This window comes from Ranitomeya variabilis, chromosome 5 (genome assembly GCF_051348905.1).
Source record: "Ranitomeya variabilis isolate aRanVar5 chromosome 5, aRanVar5.hap1, whole genome shotgun sequence".
NCBI lineage: Eukaryota > Metazoa > Chordata > Amphibia > Anura > Dendrobatidae > Ranitomeya > Ranitomeya variabilis.
The window spans coordinates 412867139-412894919 of NC_135236.1; the positions used below are offsets into that span (position 1 = coordinate 412867139).

Here is a 27781-nt window from a genome sequence, read left to right on the forward strand (position 1 = left end):
GTATTTTTTGTGCACAGCCAACAAAGCGCATCACCAAAAGAACACCAAACCCACAGTGAAGCATGGTGGAATTAACATTGTAATATGACACTGTGGCTTTAGTCAAGGTGAAGAGAATTATGAACAGTTCCAAATATCTGCAAATTTGAAAACAAAACCTTCAGGCCTCTGCTTTAAGATGAAGAGAAAGAGGAATTTCATCTTTCAGCGCGACAACGATCCTATGCATACCTCCAAATCAACAAAAGAATGGTTTTGCTATCAGACCAAAATTTTGGAATGGTGCAGCCAGGGACAAGACCTGAATCCAATAGAAAATCTGTGGGATAACCTGAAGAGATTATAACACAGATGTCCTTCAAAGGACATATTTGGAGTGCTACTGCAAAGAAAACTGAATTTACAATTCTAGATGTGCCACTCTAATAGAAAACTACACAAAAAAACCCGAAAAAAAATGTATTAGCTTAAGAGTGTAATTCTATATGTCCAGGGGCGGACTGGGCCAGGTGGCAAAGGGGCAAGTGCCCCCCAGGCTGGTCCCCCCAGCAGCAGTTGCGGGCCGGTCCCCCCGGCAGCAGTTGTGGGACGCCCGGCCCTTTGCTGCCTAGAGGAAGGCTAGTGGCACTGTACTAACGTGTACAAATGCCGGGCGGCCATCCCTGTGTTGTAGACACGCCCACTCTTCTGCACACTGTGTGGGCGTGTCTTCTGATCTCACCTCAGCAGCGCGCTGGCCAGGATGCTTCCTGTGACCTGTCATCCTCCGGTATGAGACAGAGCAGCTTCAGAGAAGAGGTCAGCAGGGGGACCGGGGCAAGAGGTCAGGGGCAGGGCCGGATCCTGCGTCGGAGGCTCTGAAGCACGGTGTGAGGATTTATTGCACCAGTGTGAACTTTCATGCAGCTCAGGTCGATCTGTCAGTGGGAGTCATAGGCTCCAGCGTCACCCGATCTGCAGGAAAGTTCAAACTGCAGCAATAACTCCCAGTCAGGGTCAGACCCCAGTATACAGAGTCAACCTGCACTGACTGCTCCTGAGCCTGGCTCCAGAACATTATATGTCACATATAATTCCATACATTATAATGTGAGGTCTGCAGCCAGTTTCTGGTGTGATCAGTGCATATAACACTGCAGGCATGTGCTCATAGTATAGGACATTACTACACAGATTAGTGTATGACTGGTGTGTAATATACCAGTGGTGGTGAACCTATGGCACGCATGCCAGAGGGGGCACACAGAGCCCTCCAGATGGGCACGTGCGCCATCTCAGCACTATCGCTGCCACCACTCTCTTCCCTAGCGTCGGTGCTGCAGCCACTCTCCTCTGCTCCTAACTCCCCCATCAGGCCACGCGCCGTTCCATCAGTCTGCGCCCGGGCTGAGGACGGGGATCTCGCACGGGCTGAGGACGAGGATGGCGTGCGGGCTGAGAAGAGTGGTTGCGGCACTATTGCCAAGATGGTGCTCGTGCCCACAGGTAGGACTGATAGATGAAGAGACCAGATCAGCGTTGGAACGGGCAGAGGTAAGTGGATTTTTTTTAATGTGAGGCCTTTGTACTATATGCAGCGTCACATGGGACCATTATACTGTATGCAGCATGATGTGTGGCCATTATACTGTATGCAGCATGATGTGTGGCCATTATACTGTATGCAGCATGATGTGTGGCCATTATACTGTATGCAGCATGATGTGTGGCCATTATACTGTATGCAGCATCATGTGTGGCCATTATACTGTATGCAGCATCATGTGTGGCCATTATACTGTATGCAGCATCATATGTGGCCATTATACAGTATGGAGCACTATGTGTGTCCATTATACAGTATGAAGCATCAAGTGGGGCCATTATACAGTATGGATCATCTGGTTCCATTATACAGTATGGAGCACTGTGTGGCCTTTATACAGTATGGAGCATCACGTGGGGCCATTATACAGTATGGAGCATCACGTGGGACCATTATTCAGTATGGAGCATCATCTGGTTCCATTTTACAGTATGGAGCATCATGTGGGGCTATTATACTGTATGGAGCACAATGTGTGGCCATTATACAGTATGGAGCTTCATGTGGGGCCATTATACAGTATGGAGAATTATGTGGGACCATTATACAGTATTGAGCACTATGTGTGGCCATTATACAGTACGGAATACAGTATGGAGCATCATGTGTGGCCATTATACAGTATGGAGCACTATGTGGGGCCATTATACAGAATGGAGCATCATTTGGGACCACAATACTGTATCAAGCACTATGTGGGACCATAATTCTGTATGGAAGGCAATGCAGAGCCCCGTTATGCTGTATAGAGCACTATGTGAGGCCCATTACACTGTATGGAGGACTATGTGGAACCATTACACTGTATGGAGGACATTTTGTGCAGATTATACTGTATGGAGAGCGGTGTTGGGTTTACCTTTGGAAAATCACACTGTGATGGGGTCATCATTCTTTGTTATTCTATAGTATAGACACTATAGGGCGCTAATGTAGGAGTTGTCTTTCTAATATAAAACCTCAGTATTGCGGTTAAATTGCCGTGTTGGCACTTTGTGATAAATAAGTGGGTTTTAGATTGCAGTTTGGGCACTCGGTCTCTAAAAGCTTCGCCATCACTGTAATATACTGTGTTACAGACATCCAGACATCATCTCATGTCTATACAACCTTTATACCTAAAGCACCAATTGGTTGCTGGTATAAAATAGAAGTGACAAAAACTTGTATTAAAAATATCAATTATTATTTCAATATTAAAATGATTTAAAACAGGAAATGGTACTGAAAGAAAACTGAGGCAAATTAACTCCTATAATTTAGAATTTTAGCAGCATAGATATACGATATAGCAGCATGAGTCTAAATAGTATCTATTGCCCAAAACCTTGGCTAAAATACATTAATATGTAGGACGTGTGCCTATATATAGGGGATATGTGAGGGCTCATACTATATAGGGGCTCATACTGAATATAGGGGGCTATTTGGGGCTCATACTGTATATAGAGAGGCCATGTGAGGGCTCATACGAAACATAGAGGGACATGTGGGGGCTCACATTTTTTTTAAGTGTCTATGAGGCGGCTCATACTGTACAGTGGGCTATGTGAGGACTCACACTAAATATAAGGATCTATGTGAGGGCTCATACTGTATATAGGGGGAACCTGTTGAGCTCACACTCCATATAAGGGGTTGTGTGACAGCTCATGCTGCAGATAAAAGTTATGTGGAGGCTCATACCTCATATGGCGGGCTGTGTGTGGACTCATACTGTATATACGGGAGATGTCAGTATACTTAAAGGGAACCTGTCACCAGGTTATTACCATATAACCTATGACCACCACCTTTCAGCCCCATGTGACAGTGTTCTAATGCTGTGTATATGACGCCCTGTGACGTAAAAAAATAGGTTTTATTATACTCACCTACTGGGCAGTCCGGTCCGATGGACGCCGCTGGTCTTGTGCCTCCTCTCATCTTGCGATGGTGTTCTCCTTCCCTCCTTCGTTTGGGTGATGCATCCTATGTCATCCACACAGTGTTCCCCATTGTGCTCCTGCTGTGCAGGCGCTCTTCTGTCTGCCCTGCTGAGGGCACAGCACAGTACTACTGTATAATGCTCATGCGTCAGCGCTCTTTGGCCTTTGCCTGCACATGCGTAGAACTTTGCTCTGCCCTGAGCAGAATTAATTTCAGCTTATTGGTTTGGCCTCCACGACAGTCATGGTCTGTCACGTGGCCCCTCTGAGAAATTATATTTGATGTGTATACAGATGATATGTAACTGATATATCACATACCACGGGCTGGATTACATCCGGATTAGCTGCAGATTGAAAGCTGCGTACAACCGCAGTGTTCAACCCGCAGTGTCCAGATGTTACAGCATAGTGGAGGGGATGTTATGAAATCCCGTCTCCACTATGCGTGCGAACATGCACCCGGCGGCCCTGCGATTATGGACACGCGGCGCGTTTTTTTAGAACACAGCATGTCTGTTCACCTTGCGGTAATGATCCGTCTCCGCAAGGTAAAACACAGGGCCCTATGTGTGAGGTGCGGTGATTCCGGATGTGTGCAATGAACACATCCGGAATCACCGCTCGTACAGAAGGGGGCGGGGCTTTGGGTGAAGCGGGTTTGCCGCTCAATCCGGACCGTGGACACGCACCCTAAAAGAATCCTCCTGTGTGTAATGACTCTATATAATATAGGAGTTTCACTTTTTGTATCGAAGAAATTAAATAAATTCACTTTTTGATGATATTGTAATTTTGTGAGAAGCTCCTGTATATGACCTGTCAGTCTCTTTACAATGTAAGTCAATGGATCCTCATTTTGAGCCTGGTTCTCATGCTCCATAGACTTATATTGTAAAAGCCACTTATGGGTCACAGAGCACAGTGTGACCCATACAGTCTGAATAGCCCTCAGGTGACTTAGAAGAGGAGAAACGCTGTATACTGGAGAAGACTGCGATCTGTGAGTCCATTAACATACTGACACTGCACTAAATTAACATTTAGGCTATGTGCACACGTCAGGATTTTCTGCAGAATTTTCCTAAACAAAACTGGACTTTTTCTGCAGGAAATCCGCTTGCGTTTTTTTTTGCGTTTTTTATTCCGGAGCTTTCCCAATGCATTATATAGCGGAAAATTCATGAACATGCTGCGTTTTTTACTGCGATGTGCTTTTTTCGTGGAAAAAAACGCAACGTATGCACAAATTGTGGAATGCATTATAAATGATGGGATGCATATGTATGCGTTTTTTAAGAGTCTTTATCGTGTTTTTATAGGGGAAAAAAGTGAACTGAACTTTTGCACGTAGCCTTCCACAGATTTAAAGAAAAAGTTGATGACTGTTTCTTAAGGTGGACTGTTTTGTTTGTTTTACAATGGAGGGGAGTATATATGAATCAATTCTATGAGGACAAAATGCAATTTCCAAGCCACACACTTCTTTTTTCCAACACGGTTTCCTGGGCTCTAGATGATTTTCTGCAGTGATTCTGTGTGATGGCACGTTACTGAATCATGATAGAGCACTGTACACATGGTCACGATTCCCTGGAATTGCCAGCGTAGTGATTGCAAGTATGAGTTTGCATACTTGCGATGCTCACGAGCAGACTAGAGTCTGAGACAACTCTCTGAGTAGCTCACTGAGAGAAGTGGATGAGAATCTAGTCAGCATTTGACCACAACTATCCCATCATTACTCCGACTTTATCTTTTCAAACTCTTGTAACCTCTACTCCCTTTTAAAATCAGCCAGAGGTAAACACAATGAGGGTATGTGTCCACGATCAGGATGGCCGGCGGTATCGTCGGAGCGGCAAACCCGCTCCGCGCTAAGCCCCACCCCCTTCTGGGACGCGATGATGCCGGATGTGTTAACTGTACACATCCGGGATCATCGCACCCCTCGCATAGGGCCCTGTGTTATTCCTTGCGGCGATGCAGCGTCGCCGCAAGGAACACGGACATGCTGCGATCTGAAAAACAGGATTTTTGGTTGCTTACCGTAAAATCTGTTTCTTGGAGCCTCCATTGGGGGACACAGGAACCATGGGTGTATGCTGCTGCCACTAGGAGGCTGACACTATGCAAATAAAAAAATTAGCTCCTCCTCTGCAGTGTACACCCCACCGACTGGCATTATACTCTTCAGTTAGTGAGAAAGCAGTAGGAGATAAGTAACAAGGTTGAAAAACCATAACCACAAACTTGAGAATTGTAAACATAAGAACAGTCATAAAAACATATAACAGAAACATTGGGAGGGAGCTGTGTCCCCCAATGGAGGCTCCAAGAAACAGATTTTACGGTAAGCAACCAAAAATCCTGTTTTCTTTATCGCCTCTCATTGGGGGACACAGGAACCATGGGACGTCCCAAAGCAGTCCCAAGGGCGGGAAAAAAGACTTCCATCAGGTCAGAGGACTCACCACTGCCGCCTGCAAGATCCTTCTGCCTAGGCTGGCATCCGCCGAAGCGTAGGTATGGACCTTGTAAAATTTGGCGAACGTGTGGATGGAAGACCAAGTTGCCGCTTTGCAAAGCTGTAGGGCGGAAGCCCTGTGGCGCACCGCCCAGGAGGCGCCGACTGCCCGGGTAGAGTGAGCCTTAATCCCAGGAGGGGGCACTCTGTTCTTAACCCGGTAAGCCTCCAAAATTGCCATTCTGATCCAGCGAGCAATAGTCGCCTTAGAAGCCGGTTGGCCTCTGCGCGTGCCATCAGGAATGACGAAAAAGGAATCAGTCTTTCGAAAAGTGGAGGTTCTATCCAGGTAGATCCTCACAGCCCTGACAAGGTCCAGCTTGTTCAGAGAGCGCTCCAGAGGATGAGTCGGAGCTGGACAAAAGGAAGGTAAAATGATGTCCTCGTTGAGGTGGAAGGTTGAAACCACCTTAGGAAGAAAAGAAGGTGGAGGTCGGAAGACCACCTTATCCTGGTGAATGACCAAAAACGGAGGTCGGCAAGACAGAGCCGCCAACTCGGAAACGCGGCGAATAGACGTGATGGCCACAAGAAAGGACACCTTCCAAGATAGAACTGATAGAGGAATCTCCCGAAGGGGCTCAAAGGGAGAAACCCTCAGGACATCCAGTACCAGGTTCAAATCCCATGCATCCACAGGGGCCCTGTACGGCGGGACAGTGTGGGCCACTCCTTGAAGGAAGGTCTTAACCTGTGGCCGAGAAGCTAAAGTCTTCTGAAAGAGGACACTAAGCTAAACTGAAGAGTATGCTGCCAGTCGGTGGGGTGTACACTGCAGAGGAGGAGCTAATTTTTTTATTTGCATAGTGTCAGCCTCCTAGTGGCAGCAGCATACACCCATGGTTCCTGTGTCCCCCAATGAGAGGCGATAAAGAAAGATGTGCAGCATGTCCGGAGTCGCAGGGCCGCCGCGTGCGTGTTTCCACGCATAGTGGACACGGGATTTCAAAAAATCCCCTCCACTATACTGGAACATATGGACGCTGCGTGTATGACGCTGCAGCCCCACGCAGCGTCAACCACGCAGCGTTTCCTGACCGTGGACACGTACCCTAAGGATGTGCCGCTGCTAATGGGCCACTGCTGTGTACTTGCCCCCCAGGCCAAAACTTGCCAGCCAGCCCCTGTATATGTCCATAGTAATTTGCCAGATAAACACTCCCAAACAATTTCAACAACAATATCCATTAAGGTGCAATTGCCCACAGACACAAAGTGATTCCAGCAGGATGAAGTATAAAAATTATTTTTTATTTATATTAAATTAAAAACCCTTTTAAAAAATAAACATAATAATAGCTTAAGAGTGTGCATATTTATGTACCCACATTATTATAGTTATTAAGAATGTCCAGAAAAAGAAAAAAAGGTGGAACTCTCCCTCCAAACTAAGAGACCTTTATTCAGTCCATTAAAACGGTTACAGCGGGAGAGTAGTGGATAACTTCTGTGGACAACGGCCGTTTTGCGCTAATTGCGCTTCAACAGGTCCTGTCCTTTATTTATCTTTCTGGGCATTATTGAAATAACTGTTTTCGGTGTGCACCTGTACTCCCTCCGTTGTTCGCTGCTTGCATATAGGTTTAGAAGTTTGTTCACAGCTGCACACTCACAGAGGTAGGTGCCAGTAACCTATTCCTTTGCCATGCACCACGTTGTTGTATTTCAGTTTTTATTTTTCCAATAGATAATATTTCAGTTTCTTAACTGAATGGTACAGATTATGGGTGACCAAGTGGAAAAGGTTCTTCTTGGTATGATTTTATTTTACATGATGCACCTCTGGCATTTTAAGAGTGGTGTGTAGACTCTATACACACAGTAGGTACATATTTAAGTATTTGTACAGTTATATAAAATACATATATTTTAGTATTAGCAACAACAATTATCATTAACAGGGCAATTTTGGTCTATTTGCTCATCCCAATAATATTTTTTCGTTTTACCAACAGCTGTATGGAGGATTGTTTTTCTTGCAGGACGAGTTGCCATTTTTAATGACACCATTCATTTTACCATATAATGTACTAAGAAAAAAAACTATGCTGGGCAAAATAGTGAAAGCACAATTGTGACATTGTTATATGGCTTTGGTTTTATGGTGGTCTATGTTTACGCTTAAACATCCCCCTGTGATAATATAATAACGTATACATATGGTGCCCTGTTGCATGCCATCCGAAAAGTACAGGTGTCCTCACATGCATGGCACTCTCTATTTGTATGGGTAAAACAAAAGTGATGAGCAAGTGTCTTTGAAGGTAAAGTGAAACATTCTGCCAGGTCCCATTTTAAGCTTCTTACAAACATGCAATATCTGTCTGCTGAGTGCTTCATAAACATGCATGCTTTGTTTGGAGAAGAGACATGCTAAATTCATTAGGTCAAATGGTGTCTGAAAAACACCTGTGGTTCTGCTTAATATGAGGCAAGGTTGTTGCTCATCTAATATTGTCCTCCAGGAAAGCTGAGCAATCATGGTCACCTCCTGCCATCCAGAAACAGGATGAATGAACTAGAATATGTATGCCATTTTCTCGCTGGGTAAATAAACACTGATGTATAATATTTACCGTCCTCATCATATCTTGTAGAGCACTTGCTTTGGCAACATCACCACAAAAATGAGCTCCGTGAGATGCTGGAATAGCTTCGCCCAACATGTACAGCAGCCTTATTGCAACTTCTACTTCCATAAAAGAAGAGCTCTGCCAATTCCTAAAAAAACAAAAAGAATTTTAAAAAAATATGCTACCACTTTTCAATTTAAAGAGAACCTGTAACATTTACCACCTCTAGAATGGATAAGTAATTTTTGACCGAAATATCCCTTTAAAAACACCAACTTCACACATACTGACACATTGGGTTTCAGGATCTGAACTGATATGTGGCTGTTGTGTTTGGGTCTGTAGACCCACGTACAGTGAAACACGGGTGTGATAAGCAGTCATAAGACAATTTGATCCCTGCCTTAAGCTTTTTCAATAAATCAGGAACATAGAAATCAGTGTTTAAAATTTCCTTTCATGCTATTTTACTTTCTCAAGTAGTCAAATGAAGCACCATACTTACTGTAGTGTACCATTAAAAACTCTTTGGACAGAAGCCAACAATAACTCCGGCGATACTTGAGCAAGCCGATCAAGTAACAATTTCAGTTGCTTTCTGTATTCCACAAACATGGCTTCATCTTCACCCTAGTATCAAAGAAAAAGAAAAAGGATTGGTTCTGTTTGTCCTATACAGGTAGTATCTAATGTCAATCACATGAATGCGATGGCATACAACTAGGGGCAGCCAGCCACGTCTTAAATTACAGCCTATCAAACTTATACAAGTTTCCTCCGTGAACAGATTTTGAAGGTTACAACTACAAGTGAAACTTCAGATACTGTGTTCGCTATACTCTCAGAGTGATGCATTTTAACTCTCTCAATGGTAAATATTCTTTGTGATCAGGGCCTTTAATATTGTCACACACCATTATATAGATCTGCTTGCTGGAGCCATGGCAGATTTCGCAGACTATGCTTTAGAGGTATACAGAGCCATTTGCCGTCTCCAAGGGTCCAGTTATCAGTATGGGAACGCTATATGCGCCTCCTAGTACAGGGACTCTGCAGTAAAAATCTCATACTGAATAAATCCCATTTTAAAAAGAAAGTTGTGACTGAAAAAAGTGCATATGGTACATTAAAAATAAAATATTATTCAACTTTTACATACATCTAGAAAGTCATCATAACTTGCGAAATAAAGTTAATCTAAAAACACTCACCTCATTTTCAAAGTTATACTCTTCATCATACGTTAATTTCTTCATAACCGCCAGCATTACTGCCTACAACAGAATCACATCTGATTACATGAGACAAGAAAAGGAAACAAATAGGTTTAACACATCTAATGTACAGGTCCTTCTCAAAAAATTAGCATATAGTGTTAAATTTCATTATTTACCATAATGTAATGATTACAATTAAACTTTCATATATTATAGATTCATTATCCACCAACTGAAATTTGTCAGGTATTTTATTGTTTTAATACTGATGATTTTGGCCTACAACTCCTGATAACCCAAAAAACCTGTCTCAATAAATTAGCATATCAAGAAAAGGTTCTCTAAATGACCTATTACCCTAATCTTATGAATCAACTAATTAACTCTAAACACATGCAAAAGATACCTGAGGCTTTTAAAAACTCCCTGCCTGGTTCATTACTCAAAACCCCCATCATGGGTAAGACTAGCGACCTGACAGATGTCAAGAAGGCCATCATTGACACCCTCAAGCAAGAGGGTAAGACCCAGAAAGAAATTTCTCAACAAATAGGCTGTTCCCAGAGTGCTGTATCAAGGCACCTCAATGGTAAGTCTGTTGGAAGGAAACAATGTGGCAGAAAACGCTGTACAACGAGAAGAGGTGACCGGACCCTGAGGAAGATTGTGGAGAAGGACCGATTCCAGACCTTGGGGAACCTGAGGAAGCAGTGGACTGAGTCTGGTGTGGAAACATCCAGAGCCACCGTGCACAGGCGTGTGCAGGAAATGGGCTACAGGTGCCGCATTCCCCAGGTAAAGCCACTTTTGAACCATAAACAGCGGCAGAAGCGCCTGACCTGGGCTACAGAGAAGCAGCACTGGACTGTTGCTAAGTGGTCCCAAGTACTTTTTTCTGATGAAAGCAAATTTTGCATGTCATTCGGAAATCAAGGTGCCAGAGTCTGGAGGAAGACTGGGGAGAAGGAAATGCCAAAATGCCTGAAGTCCAGTGTCAAGTACCCACAGTCAGTGATGGTGTGGGGTGCCATGTCAGCTGCTGGTGTTGGTCCACTGTGTTTCATCAAGGGCAGGGTCAATGCAGCTAGCTATCAGGAGATTTTGGAGCACTTCATGCTTCCATCGGCTGAAATGCTTTATGGAGATGAAGATTTCATTTTTCAGCACGACCTGGCACCTGCTCACAGTGCCAAAACCACTGGTAAATGGTTTACTGACCATGGTATTACTGTGCTCAATTGGCCTGCCAACTCTCCTGACCTGAACCCCATAGAGAATCTGTGGGATATTGTGAAGAGAAAGTTGAGAGACGCAAGACCCAACACTCTGGATGAGCTTAAGGCCGCTATCAGGGGCGGAACTACCGGGGTCGCAGAGGTCGCGGCTGCACCAGGGCCCGGGCCCAAAAGAGGGCCCGGTGCCGCCGCGACCTCTGCGACCTCGGTAGTCCGCCGTGGGCGCAGCTTACCGGGCCGCCGCCAGGATGAATTGCAGGCTGAGCGGCCGGTCACTGTGGGGGCAGGCCGTGCGGCGTCACGTTCCTCGGCTCCTCCTCCTCCTTTTCGCGGGGCTGCCAGGCGCGCGCGCGCTGCCTGGGGGACTTCGAGCGGTGAAGGTACGTGCAGCAACAGGACATGTGGGGGGTGCGACATGTGGGTGCGCCATGCTCTTCCCAGGTCCCGGGCTGCCTGGCGATGCCGATCGCCGGGCCCACGGCCCAGGTATGTCCGGGCGGCAGGAGCCGGTGCCATTATCGTTTAGCTGGGGGGGGGGTGCCCTGCAATCCCCCCTACAAGTGCTCAAACCGCCCTGTGAAACTGTATTGGGGAGCCATGGGATGCATTCCCCCCCCCCCCACCACATACATTGGTTTTGTGTATCTGCAATTCTTTTAAATGTAATGGCTGCAGTTATTGCGTGGTATATACAATTGCTCTGTTTGAACTTTCTTTGTGTCTATATTTAGGGTTTAACACCTGGATTTATTTTTCAAATTTCATTTTCAGATTGTTTAACTTTTATAACAGTTTATATCCACCATGTCCTCTTACTCTTTCTGCAAACCTGCAGAAAACTACTAAATAGCTGTTCATTGAAAATTCAAAGAATATGCAAAGTGTAGTTAAAAACAGAGGCAGGAACAGCCATCACCCCACAGACACATTGAATGCTTTGTCCCATACAGTGTGATGCAGGAGGGCTGGCATTTCAGCAAGCATCAATCTATTTAATAAAGCATTTAAGCTTGTTAATCAAAAAAAAAATACCTTTACCATTTGAGAATGGTACCACAAAAGCATCATACAAAGAAGGCAGGCAATCAACAATTGCAAAAAGCATTTAAATTAATAAATGTTCCCATTTCCTTTTCTACAGTGACAAGAATATTCATATTGCGTTTTATTACGTTCCTGTTTGAACACAGTTTGCCGTTTTAAGCATTTGTTCGAGTTGATTCTTTGAAACCGTTTTTATGTTGTTCCGCTTTGGTTAAGAAGCATGACCAGCACTGACTGAAAAACCAATTTCTGTAGGTAAAAATTCTTAACATGTAAACTTAATTTCCAGGTAATGTATTAGACTGTCAGCTAATTTTCCTTACAATCTTTTCTTTTTAGGGGATGCAACATGAAAGTTCATCTTTTGAGGGTAAGCTGTTGTTTACAACACTTTTTTCTTATCTTTCGGAAATGTTTTTTTTGCAATAGATATTTACTTCTTAGTTTAACATTGTATGCGTGTGTCTGTATATCATTTTTTTTTTTTTTGGGGGGGGGGGGGGGGGGCCCCATTCAAAAGTTCGCACCGGGGCCCGCAGGACTGTTGTTACGCCCCTGGCCGCTATTGAAGCATCCTGGGCCTCCATAACATCTCAGCAGTGTCACAGGCTGATTGCCTCCATGCCACGCCGCACTGAAGCAGTCATTTCTGCCAAAGGATTCCCGACCAAGTATTGAGTGCATAACTGAACATTATTATTTGTTGGTTTTTTTGTTTGTTATTAAAAAACACTTTTATTTGATTGGACGGGTGAAATATGCTAATTTATTGAGACAGGTTATTTGGGTTATCAGGAGTTGTATGCCAAAATCATCAGTATTAAAACAATAAAAGACCTGACAAATTTCAGTTGGTGGATAATGAATCTATAATATATGAAAGTTTAATTGTAATCATTACATTATGGTAAATAATGAAATTTAACACTATATGCTAATTTTTTGAGAAGGACCTGTATACTGCCCAAAGGAGATGTCCTTACAAATAGCTCAGTCTACCTTACAGAATGTCACCGTTTCCCCTCACTCTTAGCTGGATAAATAGATTCCTTTTTTTTGTGTGTTGATGAAAATAGAATAAGTAGAAGAAAGAAAAAAAAAAAAAAAAAAGAACTAGCCTATACCGTGAATTGTAACGCGCAATGCTTAAAGGAAATTCTAGAAAACAGAAAGGAGGTTTAAAGTCTGAGGGCCACTTACCTCAACATTAGTCTTTTGATGGTCGGAAAGTAAGACCAGCTGAATATGGAAAAAAAACCATGAAAAGAATTAAAAGTGATACATTACTTTTATATTGATGACCGATCCACCTGTAGCAGCACAACTCGGCTAGAATCAGGCTCAGCGGTGACCGGATGTAAAGAGTGTATTGAATAGCAATTTCCAGAATGTGGAGCTGTATATAACCCTGCCATCAGCACTGGCAGCTTCATATGTACACTATGCATTAGCGGAAAGCAGCCAGGGGTGGGGGCGCGGTTTGACTACCCAGCAGCAGGCAAAGTAGTCCTCTACTAATAATTACTGCTGATAACAGAGATTTTATAAAAATTACACTAAGCAGCTTAGTAAGTGATACATTGCGGGAATCTGTCTCTGGCCCTACATAATGCCGCTTTCAGATATGGTAAAAAGTCAAAAAGCAAAAATCTGGTGACAGTCAAATTAATTACAAAATAAGGAAACTAGTTTAATACACATCATATACCTGTTTCAGGATGTGCAAATACTCGTAACAGAATCCAATGATATTGGAAGAAATATCGTCATCTTCATGGATCAGCAACTGCAACATCAGAGGCACTTTGGATTCAATAGACTGCAGAGTGTCTTGGGCACTCTTCAGATCTCCAGATTTCACCAACTTGGTCCAGCTAATAATCAGCGACTGGCCCATTCCATTGACGAGCTTTGAGAATCTGGCCAGAAAATCCACATCTTCCTCCTAATGTAAATTAATATATAAACTTTTAACTTCTGGTTGTCCAGAAAACAAACCACAACCAACAATAACCAATAGTTTCAACAGTATGTAAAACACCACTTTGACTAAATTTTTTCAGTTTTTCAATGTAGATAATATTTATTAGGCTGCGGTCACACTGTCAGCATTTGGTGAGTATTTGTAAGCTAAAACCAGGAGTGGATGATAAATACAGAAGTGGTGACGTGTTTCTATTATGCTTTTCCTCTGAATGTTCCTCTCCTGGTTTTGGATTAAAATACGGAGGTAAAATACTGATGTAAAATACTGAATGTGTGACCGTAGCTTTAGTCAACAAATATTTAAGGGAACTGAATATGGAGGTGACAAACCTGGTTAATGCTGAAGAATCCAGCAGATTGTAACACTTGACACAAAGACTCCACCAATTTGGTTTTATCAATTGGATCCATTCCCTTATTTACAATTTCATACAAGCAATCACATGCTTCTTCCCGTAAAACTTCAACAGACATGTGACCTAGCAGCATATTAATGAATCTGAAAGATTAGAAAAGGAAGGAAATAAGGAAACGTTCCAATAGTCACATGAAATACTAGAAAATAAACTGATCTGAAAACTAGCATCTAAATGCATGTATACTGTATTTTTCGGACTATAAGACGCACCTAGGTCTTAGAAGAGGAAATTAGAAAAAAAATTGAAGCAAAAAATGTGGTCAATTTTGTCATCTGATCTATGCTTTAAGCAGCGCATGGAAGGGACGTCATGCGCTGTTTACAAAATGAGGAGAGCTAACAGAATACTCACTGCTCTCCACGCTATGTGCGTGGAGAGCAGTGAATATTCATAGCTCTTTAATAGCGGACACAGTGTTACCCACAGCCACCGGGTGTTCACGTGTGCCGGCTACTAAAGGCAATGACTATTCTCTGCATTCCACACCTATGGGAGTGGAGAGCAGTGAATATTCATTGCTTTAAGTAGCGTGCAAATGTGAACGCACGGCAGCTGCAGGAAACCATCTGCTGCAGATAACAGCATGTCCGCTATTAAAGAGAAATTAATATTCAATACCCTCCACACCCATGGGCGTGGTTTGCAGTGATTTATAATTTCTCTTTAGCAGCAGGCACAGGCGATACACAGCAGCCGGCCCCTGCCTCCTGTGACCAGCTGCTGTTTACCCACCTCAGCCAGATTAGGGACATCCAGACTAAGACGCACCCCTCATTTTCCTCCACATTTAAAAGTGCGTCTAAGGCCATGTGCACACGTTTTCACGTTTTTCGCTATAAAAACGCGAAAAAAATGCTAACATATGCCTCCCATTATTTTCAGGGTATTCCGCATTTTTTGTGCAAATGTTGCATTTTTTTCCGCGAAAAAAAAAATCACATCGCAGAAAAAAAAGCAACATGTTCATTAAATTTGCAGAACTGCCAGCATTCCGCACACCTAGGAATGCATTGATCTGCTTACTTCCCGCACGGGGCTGTGCACACCATGCGGGAAGTAAGCAGATTATGTGCGGTTGGTACCCAGGGTGGAGGAGAGGAGACTCTCCTCCACGGACTGGGCACCATATAATTGGTAAAAAAAAAAAGAATTAAAATAAAAAATAGTGATATACTCACCCTCTGATGGCCCCCGGAGTCTTCCCGCCTCTCAGGTGCACGCTGCCGCTTCCGTTCCTATAGATGCTGTGTGTGAAGGACCTGCGATGACGTCGCGGTCTTGTGATTGGTCGCGTGACCGCGACGTCATCGAAGGTCCTGCACACACACACACCATCTATAGGAACGGACGCCGCTGAGGAGATCGGCTGTCTGCAGGCGAGTATAACCATTTTTTTAAATTATTTTTAAACATTCTATCTTTTACTATTGATGCTGCATAGGCAGCATCTATAGTAAAAAGTTGGTCACACTTGTCAAACACTATGTTTGACAAGTGTGACCAACCTGTCAGTCAGTTTTCCAAGCGATGCTACAGATCGCTTGGAAAACTTTAGCATTCTGCAAGCTAATTACGCTTGCAAAATGCTAAAAAAAAAAGGGAAAAAAAACGCAAAATAAAAAAATGCGGATTTCTTGCAGAAAATTTCCGGTTTTCTTCAGGAAATTTCTGCAAGAAATCCTGACGTGTGCACATACCCTTACAGTCCGAAAAATACGGTACCTTTCTAAAAATCACACCGCATCTAATTAATGGATACAAGGCAAGTATCAATTTATATCACAGGCATTTTTTAAGGCTGACATTCAGTCTAAAAAATAAAAATATAAAAAAAAAATAATAATAAAAAAAAATAATAATAATAATAATAATAATAATAATAATAATAATATTATATATATATATATACACACACACATATACACACACATATACACACACACTCTTTTCTTTTTTAACGTGAAATGAATGAACGAACAACAACCCAGAAAAGACCTTTAATATAAATTGATAATTCCTTTATATCCAATAATTAGAAGCAATAGAGATATATCTATATTTCATTATCTTGTGACTATTACAGCAGAAGATATCTAGAAGTCTTATCATATCAAAGGTGTTAGCAAACTTGAAAAGTGATTTTACCTGGTGCAGAGACAACAGTACATTAAAAATACCTCTTGGAAAACCCCTTTAATTGGCTTACATGTACTAAACTAGGTGGATCAATGTGAGTTGAAGTAATGTTATGCGCAGGAATGGTTTCTCAGGACCTTAAACATTCCTCATGAATGCTCAGAGAGAAGGCGGTCTCTATTGGAATACATTTAGTAAAGAACCTTTTATGCTGCCACCATAATATGCCAAAATAAAGGAAAAATGTAACCAGATTGCACTGCAAGCTACTTTTACATATGAAAATTCCCCCAATAACTGCTGTAGAAAGCACCTACACTTTTCCTTTGCAATGGTGGTGACAAATCTCCACTATCTCTTAGAAACATGAAAACATACAATAATAAATTATAATAGAGGGGCAGTAATAACATCACAAGAAAACCATACCTATCATTAGCAATCAATGTTAGATCGATCCAAGAAACATAGGCTCCAATCACTTCAAGGCACTGGCACGTCAGTTCAGAGTTAGTGTGCTGGTACGTCTGTAAAATTTGGTACCAAGATTCTACCAAGTTAGGGATACACTGTTCTCGCATTGTGTCTTTCAGTAATGTATTCCTGCGTGCTTCCTGCAAGTCAAATTGTAGATTTCCATACAAATAAGCAATGTTATGTGCATTACCCATTTTATTAAAAGTTGGTTGATTCAGTAGAAGCATTACTATGTTCTAAAGCAGGGATGGGGAACGTCCGGCCTGCGAGCCGTATACAGGCCCCATTATAATCTGCATGCAGAAAGCGGGGGGGGGGGGGGGCTACCTGCAGTCCTAAAAATAGTGTAAGGGGGGCAGGAGACAAGCACTGTACCGGGCACAACTACAGGCACCGATTGGGGGAGCGAGGACACAGGAGCGTACATACACAGCACGGGGCAAGTATGCACACACCGCACATTCATCATACTTCTACACATCACACATACACTATATACATGGGCTGTACACCTCAGGCCCCGTGTACCACCCATGGGCTGTACACCTCAGGCCCCGTGTACCACCCATGGGCTGTACACCTCAGGCCCCGTGTACCACCCATGGGCTGTACACCTCAGGCCCCGTGTACCACCCATGGGCTGTACACCTCAGGCCCCGTGTACCACCCATGGGCTGTACACCTCAGGCCCCGTGTACCACCCATGGGCTGTACACCTCAGGCCCCGTGTACCACCCATGGGCTGTACACCTCAGGCCCCGTGTACCACCCATGGGCTGTACACCTCAGGCCCCGTGTACCACCCATGGGCTGTACACCTCAGGCCCCGTGTACCACCCATGGGCTGTACACCTCAGGCCCCGTGTACCACCCATGGGCTGTATACCTCAGATTCCGTGTACCACCCATGGGCTGTATACCTCAGATTCCGTGTACCACCCATGTGCTGTATACCTCAGATTCCGTGTACCACCCATGTGCTGTATACCTCAGATTCCGTGTACCACCCATGTGCTGTATACCTCAGATTCCATGTACCCCCCATGTGCTGTATACCTCAGACACCAGAAATGGGGTTTATCTGCAGGTTAGTCGCGTTTTTAACCTGCCTGACTCCTGCATACAAAAAACTTCACTGCTGGGAGGAAATGAACTCTAATCCTCCCGGCAGTGTTCAGTCACGGCCTTGTAAATCTAGAGCAGCGGCTGTAACTGCGCCCCCCCTCCCCACGGTTTCCTATGCAGAGCCGCTGTCAGTCAGTGCGGGAGGCTGCGGTTACACGCTGCTCTCCAAACACAGAGCGGTGACTGAACCTGCAGCGGCGCCACCTCCATGACGGAAACCATAACGCTGCTGGGAGAATTAAAGGTCCGGGCAGGATTCAAACACTATTAACCTGCAGAGTAACTCCATATCTGCAGGATAATAGCATTTGTACAGGTGACCGGTTCCCTGGAAATTATTTTGCTTAGTCATGCTTTTTATTTTTAAAATATGTTTTTTCAGGTAGTGGTGAGACATCATATAAATGGCCACTGCAAAGAAAAAACGTTGATGCAGAGTGTCGAGGTTTTCAAGATAAATGGACAAATGATTATTTTTTTTGTTGAAGTCAAAGGCAAACCTCTGTGGTTGGTTTGTGGTGATGCATTAGCAGTAATGAAAAAAGCCAATCTGGAGCGTCATTACAGCACACAACATGCAAAGCTCAATGAATTGGAAGGCCAACTGAGTCAGGATAAAACCAATGCTCTTTGACAGAGTTTGGAATCGCAACAATCCCCTTTTACTAGGTCGCGTTGTGACAGAGGCAATGTTATTCAGACGAGATATGTAGTGAGGGAGCCAATTGCAAAGAAGCCGAGACCTCATGTAGAGGGAGACTTTGTGAAAGAGCGCATGGTGGCTGCTGCAGAGTAAGTTCACACTGGGCTTTTTTATGCTAATTTTCAGCTGCTTTTTACAGTACCAGCAAAGCCTATGAGATTTTAGAAATCTCATGCACACACATTGGTTTTTTGTATCATCCGGATTTTGTGCTTTTCTGCTTTTTTCGGACAGAGCATGTAACTTCTTTCAGGGTTTTTGCAGCGTTTTTCACCCATTGGCTTGAATGCATGTTAAAAAAAAAATGCAGCAAAACGCAGGTATCATTATTTGCAGCGTTTTTTCTGCAGAAAAGTCATGGACATTAGCATGGACAAAGACAAAAACTGCACCAAAAACGCACCTAAACCTGTGTTTTTGCCGCAGCTTCTTTCCTGACGAAAAAAAAACAAAACAAAACAGGTTTTGCTGCAGAAAAAAAAAAAAAAAAAAAAAAGAGCAGCAAACACGCCAAATGTGAACTTACCCTAAAATTGTTTCAGAATGTTAGTTTGTCTCGGAGAACAGTCTCAGATCGGATTACTGATTTAGCACAAGACATTGAAAAAAAACCGCTCAAGGATTCAGCAGGAGATTTCTAATTTCGCTCTCTGGCATGTGATGAGACAACAACAAATACTGCCCAACTGGCCATTTTCATTTGTGGAATCGCTGCAGAGTTTGACACACAAGAAGAACTGCTGTCACTGGAAGCCATGCATGGCGGTACGAAAGGTGAAGACTTGTTTGAGAGACTTAAGGTACCTTCACACGAAGCGACGCTGCAGCGATAGCGACAACAATGCCGATCGCTGCAGCGTCGCTGTTTGGTCGCTGGAGAGCTGTCACACAGACCGCTCTCCAGCGACCAACGATGCCGAGGTCCCCGGGTAACCAGGGTAAGCATCGGGTTGCTAAGCGCAGGGCCGCGCTTAGTAACCCGATGTTTACCCTGGTTACCAGCGTAAAAGTAAAAATAACAAACAGTACATGCTCACGTGCGCGTCCCCCGGCGTCCGCTTCCTGTACTGTGTGAGCGCCGGCCCTAACAGCAGAGCGGTGACGTCACCGCTGTGCTTTTACTTTCACTTTCCGGCCGGCAGTCAGTCAGAGCAGGAAGCGGACGGCAGGGGACGCGCAGGTGAGTATGTACTGTTTGTTATTTTTACTTTTACGCTGGTTAACCAGGGTAAACATCGGGTTACTAAGCACGGCCCTGCGCTTAGTAACCCGATATTTACCCTGGTTACCAGCGTAAAACATCGCTGGTATCGTTGCTTTTGGTGTCAAACCTGACGATACACGCCGGTCTGACGACCAAATAAAGTTCTGAACTTTATTCAACGACCAGCGATATCACAGCAGGATCCAGATCGCTGCTGCGTGTCAAACACAACGATATCGCTATCCAGGACGCTGCAACATCACGGATCGTTGTCGTTCTCGTTGTAAAGTCGTTTCGTGTGAAGGTACCTTTACTAACTGGCTCACAAAAAGAGTTAATTGCATTTGTCAAATAAGAAATGAATTGTCTTAGTCTTGATCCAAGTAATTTAATTATATGCCACTGTGCATGCCACAGTCATAGCGGCTCAACAATGTGATGCCAACAGTTGTGTCATGTAGAAACTTTTTTTCAAAAGCAGAGCACTGAACAGTCGCCAGTTTAAGGAGTTACTGAATGATCTTGAATCTCAGTATGGTGATCTTGTTTATCACTGAAGTGCAGTGGTTGAGTCGTGGGAACATGCTCATTGTGTCAAGGTGAAAATATACTTTCTTATATACTTTTTGTACTTTTATATATTTTATACTGTGAAACAATAAGTTTTCCCTTGCTAATGCAAATGTAACTGTATTAAAGATGGCTGCCAGTGTTCATTCTTCATTTCAGTTTAGAATCTGAAGGGTTAAGTTTCATTTCTCCGTGTTAAGATAACTCAGGAATGTGAAGAAAGAAGTAACCACCGGGAGACGTTCTGACGAATCGGAGAGAGAGAGACTGGACACTAGATGTATACTGCATAAACCCCGCCTATTGCATTCCTTTTTAGTACCGTGTATTTGGAAAATAAAGTTCAGTTGCTGTGACCGTTAGGCTGGGGTCACACATGCGTGTTTTACGTACGTAAGAGCGCAAAAACTACGTACGTAAAACTCGCATTACATACGGCACAATGCTTCTCAATGGGGCTGCTCCTATTAGCCGTATATTACGGTTCAGTATTATACGGCGTTCTACGGCCGTACAAAATCGCAGCATGCTGCGTTTGTCAGCGTATTGCGCAAATAATACGCCAATGAAAGTCTATGGGGGCGAGAAAAATACGGATTCCACACGGACCAGCAGTGTGACTTGCGAGAAATACGCAGCGCTGTTAGTGAAAAGTCGGTAATTCAATTGCCGGCTTTTTCCTTCTCCTTCACAAACCCGACAGGATATGAGACATGGTTTACATACAGTAAACCATCTCATATCCCCTTTTTTTTTGCATATTCCACACTACTAATGTTAGTAGTGTGTATGTGCAAAATTTCAGCGCTGTAGCTGCTGAAATAAAGGGTTAAATGGCGGAAAAAATTGGCATGGGCTCCCGCGCAATTTTCTCCGCCAGAATGGTAAAGCCAGTGACTGAGGGCAGATATTAATAGCCAGGAGAGGGTCCATGGTTATTGGCCCCCCCCGTGGCTACAAACATCTGCCCCCAGCCACCCCAGAAAAGGCACATCTGGAAGATGCGCCTATTCTGGCACTTGGCCACTCTCTTCCCACTCCCTGTAGCGGTGGGATATGGGGTAATGAAGGGTTAATGCCACCTTGCTATTGTAAGGTGACATTAAGCCAGATTAATAATGGAGAGGCGTCAATTATGACACCTCTCCATTAATAATCCAAATGTATGAAAGGGTTAAAAAACACACACACATGATTTAAAAGTAGTTTAATGAAATAAACACAGCGGTTGTTGTAATAATTTATTGTTCTCGCAATCCATCAGGAACACCCTCGCTTGGAAAAATAATAAACGCACAAGATACATACCTTCTGGTGAACAGTCTCGTCCCACGAAGTAATCCATCTGAAGGGGTTAACTAATATTACAGGCAGGAGCCCTGCTAATGCAGCTGTGCTCCGTGCCTGTAATCCCCGGCGAATGAATGAAATGTAGGTCATTGACCTACATTTCCTTCAGTCGCGGTGATGCGCCCCCTGCTGGATGTCCTCATATGACCTGGAGCGTGGGAAAAAGTTCCCAGGCTGCAGTTCATGAGAACATCCACCAGAGGGCGCCTCACCGCGACTCAATGTAAGTACAGATCACTGCTTTCCTTTCAGCACCCGGGGATTACAGGCACGAGCGAGTGGTTTATCGCAGCTCTGCCTGTAATATTAGTTAACCCCTTCAGATGGATTACCTCATGGGACGAGACGGTTCACCAGAAGGTATGTATCTTGTGTGTTTATTATTTTGCCAAGCGAGGGCCTGGAAATGGATTGCGAGAACAATAAATTATTACAACAACCGCTGTGTTTATTTCATTAAAATCCTTTTTAATCATGTGTGTGTGTGTTTTTTAACACTTTCCAACAATTGGATTAATAATGGATAGGTGTCATAATTGACGCCTCTCCATTATTAATCTGGCTTAATGTCACCTTACAATAGCAAGGTGGCATTAACCCTTCATTACCCCATATCCCACCGCTACAGGGAGTGGGAAGAGAGTGGCCAAGTGCCAGAATAGGCGCATCTTCCAGATGTGCCTTTTCTGGGGTGGCTGGGGGCAGATGTTTTTAGCCACGGGGGGGCCAATAACCATGGACCCTCTCCTGGCTATTAATATCTGCCCTCAGTCACTGGCTTTACCGCTCTGGCGGAGAAAATTGCGCGGGAGCCCACGCCAATTTTTTCCGCCATTTAACCCTTTATTTCAGCAGCTACAGCGCTGAAATTTTGCACATACACACTACTAACGTTAGTAGTGTGGAATATGCAAAAAAAAAAGGGGATATGAGATGGTTTACTGTATGTAAACCATGTCTCATATCCTGTCGGGTTTGTGCAGGAGATATGAAAAGCCGGCAATTGAATTACCGGCTGTTCACAGATATCGCGCTGAATGAAATATAAATACAGAATATATATATATGTGTCTCAATGACACATTATATATATATATATACTGTATATATGTTTTCCCTAACATTTGAGCACATAAATCCATTAGATGTCGGTTTTGCAAGCCTGCGCGAAAATCTCGCAGTACGGATGCCATACGGATTACATACGGAGGATGCCATGCGCAAAATACGCTGACACACCCTGACTACGGATCACTATTTTGGGAACATTTCTCCGTATTACGGCCGTAGTACGGACGTATAATACGTGGCGTATTGTCTTACGCCATGTGTGACTCCAGCCTTACACACATGTGTGTGGATCCACGAGCATGCACTGAGATTGAACCAGCTACCTGTCTGACTCATTCTTACCCGGTACCACATGCTTATAGTTTAATTTGGAATGACTGGTGAATGAGGGTATATTGTCGTTACGACCCCGACAATTGCAGGAAGTCAAGCAGTTCATGGAGATGAAGGGGAAATCTATCAGTGAACTCAATGATAGCAAGTGGCAGTGTGATGTAGCGTTCATGGTAGACATTACCAAGTAGCACTCAGACCTGAACGTTAAGCTGCAGGGCCCCAATCAGCTTCTTGGATCTCCGCTTTCAAACGCGAAATCATTTGAAACTAAACTAAGGCTGTGGTAAGTGTAACTTGAAAGGAATAAGTCAGTTCATTTCTCCACTCTGGAAAGACAAAAGCCTTCCACGACACTTGAATATGCCGGCGAATGTGGAACTAATTGAAGCATTTGATGAAAGACTCAAGGATCTCAAAAGTAAACAAATGGAATGAAACATCTTTGCTACACCATTCAATGCGGAACCAGCTGATGTGTCTGATGACCTACAACACGAAATCATTCAGCTGCAAAACAATGATGAGCTGAAAGCCAGGTACAATAACCTCCCATTGCTTGAGTTTTAGAATCGTTATGTGAACAATGAGGATTTTCCCACTGTGAGGAGACAAGCATTGAAATATGAATCCGTGTTCAGAACAACTTATTGCTGTGAGCAGTTCTTCTCAAAATTTTCCATCGCCTAGTGTCGACTACGCTCAAGACTAACTGATGCAAACTTAGAAAACCAGTTGCGAGTAGCAACATCATCAATACCTCCCAACATCGCACGCCTCACCAAAGAGAAGTCATTCCAGCCATCACATTAGGTGGGAGTTATTTAAATGTCTGAATAAATATAGTTACTGGCTAATATTTAAGTTAATAATTTTATATAGCCCCCGAACGCTATTATAAAATTAAAAATGGCCCTTAGCAGAAAAAGGTTCCCCACCCCTGCTCTAAAGTGATCTTATTTTACAAATAAAATTCAAAAATCAATTCCACTCATTTCAGTTTTACAGCTACTCCATCCTTCACAGGACACGTGTCACGTTCCTTACCTCTGGGGTATGAATTATATCCCGATCAACTACCTCTGCATCGATGGCCATTAGAATTCTAAGGTACAAGTCAACTCCTCGGGGGTTGAGACCAACAACAGACAAAATATCAAAGAAGAACTTGGGCCATTTTGTGAGAAACTCTGTAACAAAGACTAGAGCAAAAACCTGTGCAGCTTTGTTACGGATAAAGGTTTTCTCTGGTTGGGCATTTAGCATCTAAAGACAAAAGGCAGAAATGGAAAGAATTATTACAGCATAGGGTACATGGGAGTGAATGGAGCAGGTGTACGAATACTACAAGCATGTCACGGTATATACTTCCCAACAGTAGTCTGGCCCTAATCTTGGCTTGCATTAAAGGGGCATTGCGATCTCCCTGATCCTATCCCAATATGCAGTAGGTTTAATAAATAATATTAGCAAACACCTCCAATTAGAAATGTAGTATAGTTCTTCTGATCTGCCATGTGTAGGCATTGCAGGACCTTAGGTATCCATGGATACAACCACTGATCTAGTGACAGATAGATGATAGAGGACGTAACTATGGATACCCAAGGTCCTGCAATGCCTACACATGGCGGATCAGAAGAACTATACTACATTTCTAATTGGAGATATTTGCGATTACTACTAATACACCTACTACATATTGGGATAGGATCTTGGAGATGGGAATATAGGGATTTTTGTGTACTCACCGTAAAATCCTTTTCTCCGAGCCACTCATTGGGGGACACAGGACCATGGGTGTTATGCTGCTGTCACTAGGAGGCTGACACTAAGTTGAGACAAAAAGTTAGCTCCTCCCCTGCAGTATACACCCTCATGCTGGCTTCCAAAGACCCAGTTCAGTGCAAAAGCAGTAGGAGATTAATAATAATATATTACATAACATTAGAGTATAACATGTCAGAGAAAGTCAAGAACCAAAAAAGGTAAAGAGCCGAACAGGCTAACAGGGTGGGTGCTGTGTCCCCCAATGAGTGTCTCGAAGAAAAGGATTTTACGGTGAGTATACAAAAATCCCTATTTCTCCTTCGCCACACTGGGGGACACAGGACCATGGGATGTCCCAAAGCAGTCCCTGGGTGGGAAACAATACAACCAAATAACTCCGTGTACCATGACTATAAATGCGCAACGGCCGCTTGCAGAATACGTCTGCCAAGGGCCGCATCCGCAGAAGATTGAATGTGGACATTGTAGTGTCTTGTGAAAATATGCAGGCTAGACCACGTTGCGGCCTTGCAAACCTGCTCCGCCGTTGCCTGGTGCCGGATGGCCCAGGAAGCACCCATCTACCGAGTGGAGTGTGCTCTAATCCCCACCGGGATAGGACTGCCCCTGACCCGATAGGATTCTTGAATAGCAGAACGGATCCATCTGGCTATCTTGGCCTTAGACGCGGCTAAACCCTTTCTGTGACCCTCCGGGAGCACAAAGCACAAAGAGGGAGTCCGATTTGCAGTAATGAGCAGTTCTGGAAATGTACCTCCTAAGGGCCCGTACCACGTCCAGGGAGTGAAGGGCCTTTTTGACTCTGTTTTGGCTGTGGGCAGAAGGAGGGAAGAAGGATATCTTCATTAAGGTGAAAAGATGAAACCACCTTAGGGAGAAAAGCCGGAGATGGGCGTAGGACTAGCTTGTCCTGGTGGAAGGCAAGGAAAGGGGCCCGGCAAGATAGAGCGGCCAACTCTGAGACCCGTCTGATAGTTGTTACTGCCACAAGGAAGGCAACCTTCCAGGAGAGGACAGTTAGCGGGACGTCCTGTAGAGGTTCAAACGGAGGTTCCTGAAGAACGTTCAGAACCAAATTGAGATCCCAAGTCTCTAACAGCATTCTGTAGGGGGGTACCACGTGGGAGACCCCTTGAATGAAGGTCCTGACTTGCAAGTTGGCAGAGATCTTACGTTGGAACAACACAGATAACGCTGAGATCTGACCTTTGAGGGAACTGAGCGCCAGGCCGGAATCCAGGCCAGACTGTAGAAAATCCAAAATGGTAGGGATTGAGAAAACAAGCGGAGGGCGACCTCGGAGCCTGCACCATGAGAAGAAGGTTTTCCAGGTGCGGTGATAGATGCAAACGGAAGACGCTTTGCGAGCGCTTATGGTGGGAATGACCTGCTGGGAGAAACCAGCTTGAGTCAGAATCCAGGTTTCAACAGCCACGCCGTTAAACGTAGGGCCCCTGAGCTCTGGTGGTAGATCGGCCCTTGGCGAAGCAGATCTGGACGGTCTGGTAACCGCCAGGGGACGTCGGATACGAGTTGAACGAGCTCCACGTACCATGCGCGACGTGGCCAATCCGGGGCGACAAGAATCACCGGAACCCCCTACGTCTTGATTTTTCGGATCACCTTCGGCAGTAAGGGAAGCGGAGGAAACACGTACAGGAGTTGGAACCGATGCCATGGGGATACCAGTGCGTCCACTCCGATGGCCTGGGGATCCCAAGAACGTGCTATGAAGTTGGGAACTTTGGCGTTCAGTCTGGACGCCATCAGATCCATGTCCGGAGTTACCCAGCGAAGACAGATTTGCCGGAAAACCTCTGGATGGAGTTCCCACTCCCCCGAGGCGAGGCCCTGACGGCTGAGAAAGTCCGCCGCCCAGTTCTCGACGCCTGGAATGTGCACCGCGGAAATTGTGGCGTGGTTGGCCTCGGCCCAACAGAGAATGTGGGAGACCTCCTGCAAAGCCGCCCTGCTGCGGGTACCCCCCCTGATGGTTTATATACGCCACCGCTGTGACGTTGTCCGATTGAACTCGAATTGGGTGACCCGCGAGCAGGAAGTGAAAACGTCTCAGGGCGAGTCTGATCGCTCGAATCTCCAGGATGCTTATAGGGAGCCTCGACTCCCGAATTGTCCAACACCCCTGGGCAGTGTGGTGTCGAAACACCGCTCCCCAACCGAGGAGACTGGCGTCGGTAGTTACCACCAGCCAGCGGATCGGGAGAAAAGACCTCCCCTGGAGGAGAGATGATCCCAGCGTCCACCATGTGAGGGCTTGCTTGATCCGTGGGGACAGAGGACATGGCCGATCGAGGGATAAGGGGCTCCTGTCCCAATTGTCCAGCAGAGCCTGTTGTAAGGGGCGGAGATGGAGTTGAGCGAAGGGAACCGCTTCTATTGCGGCCACCATTTTCCCCAGGATCCTCATGGCAAACCGAATGGACCGTGGACGAGGATGACAGAGCGTCCGAACTCCCTGCTGGAAGCTCTTGGGCCTTCGACCGAGG

At 44.5% G+C, this 27781-nt stretch overlaps 1 protein-coding gene across 2 annotated transcripts in view; it reads right to left on the minus strand.

The window, feature by feature from the left end:
- Positions 1 to 27781, minus strand: part of XPOT (exportin for tRNA) — a 127396-nt gene that overhangs the window by 55110 nt on the left and 44505 nt on the right. For both annotated transcript variants that reach the window (XM_077265181.1, XM_077265182.1), the window contains exons 6-13: positions 24531 to 24749; positions 17080 to 17264; positions 14426 to 14594; positions 13818 to 14054; positions 13310 to 13348; positions 9825 to 9887; positions 9119 to 9243; positions 8617 to 8761 (exon numbers count right to left, since the gene is read on the minus strand). In XM_077265181.1, coding sequence (XP_077121296.1) covers positions 8617 to 8761; positions 9119 to 9243; positions 9825 to 9887; positions 13310 to 13348; positions 13818 to 14054; positions 14426 to 14594; positions 17080 to 17264; positions 24531 to 24749 — 1182 coding nt within the window. The remainder of the gene's footprint in view (positions 1 to 8616; positions 8762 to 9118; positions 9244 to 9824; positions 9888 to 13309; positions 13349 to 13817; positions 14055 to 14425; positions 14595 to 17079; positions 17265 to 24530; positions 24750 to 27781) is intronic.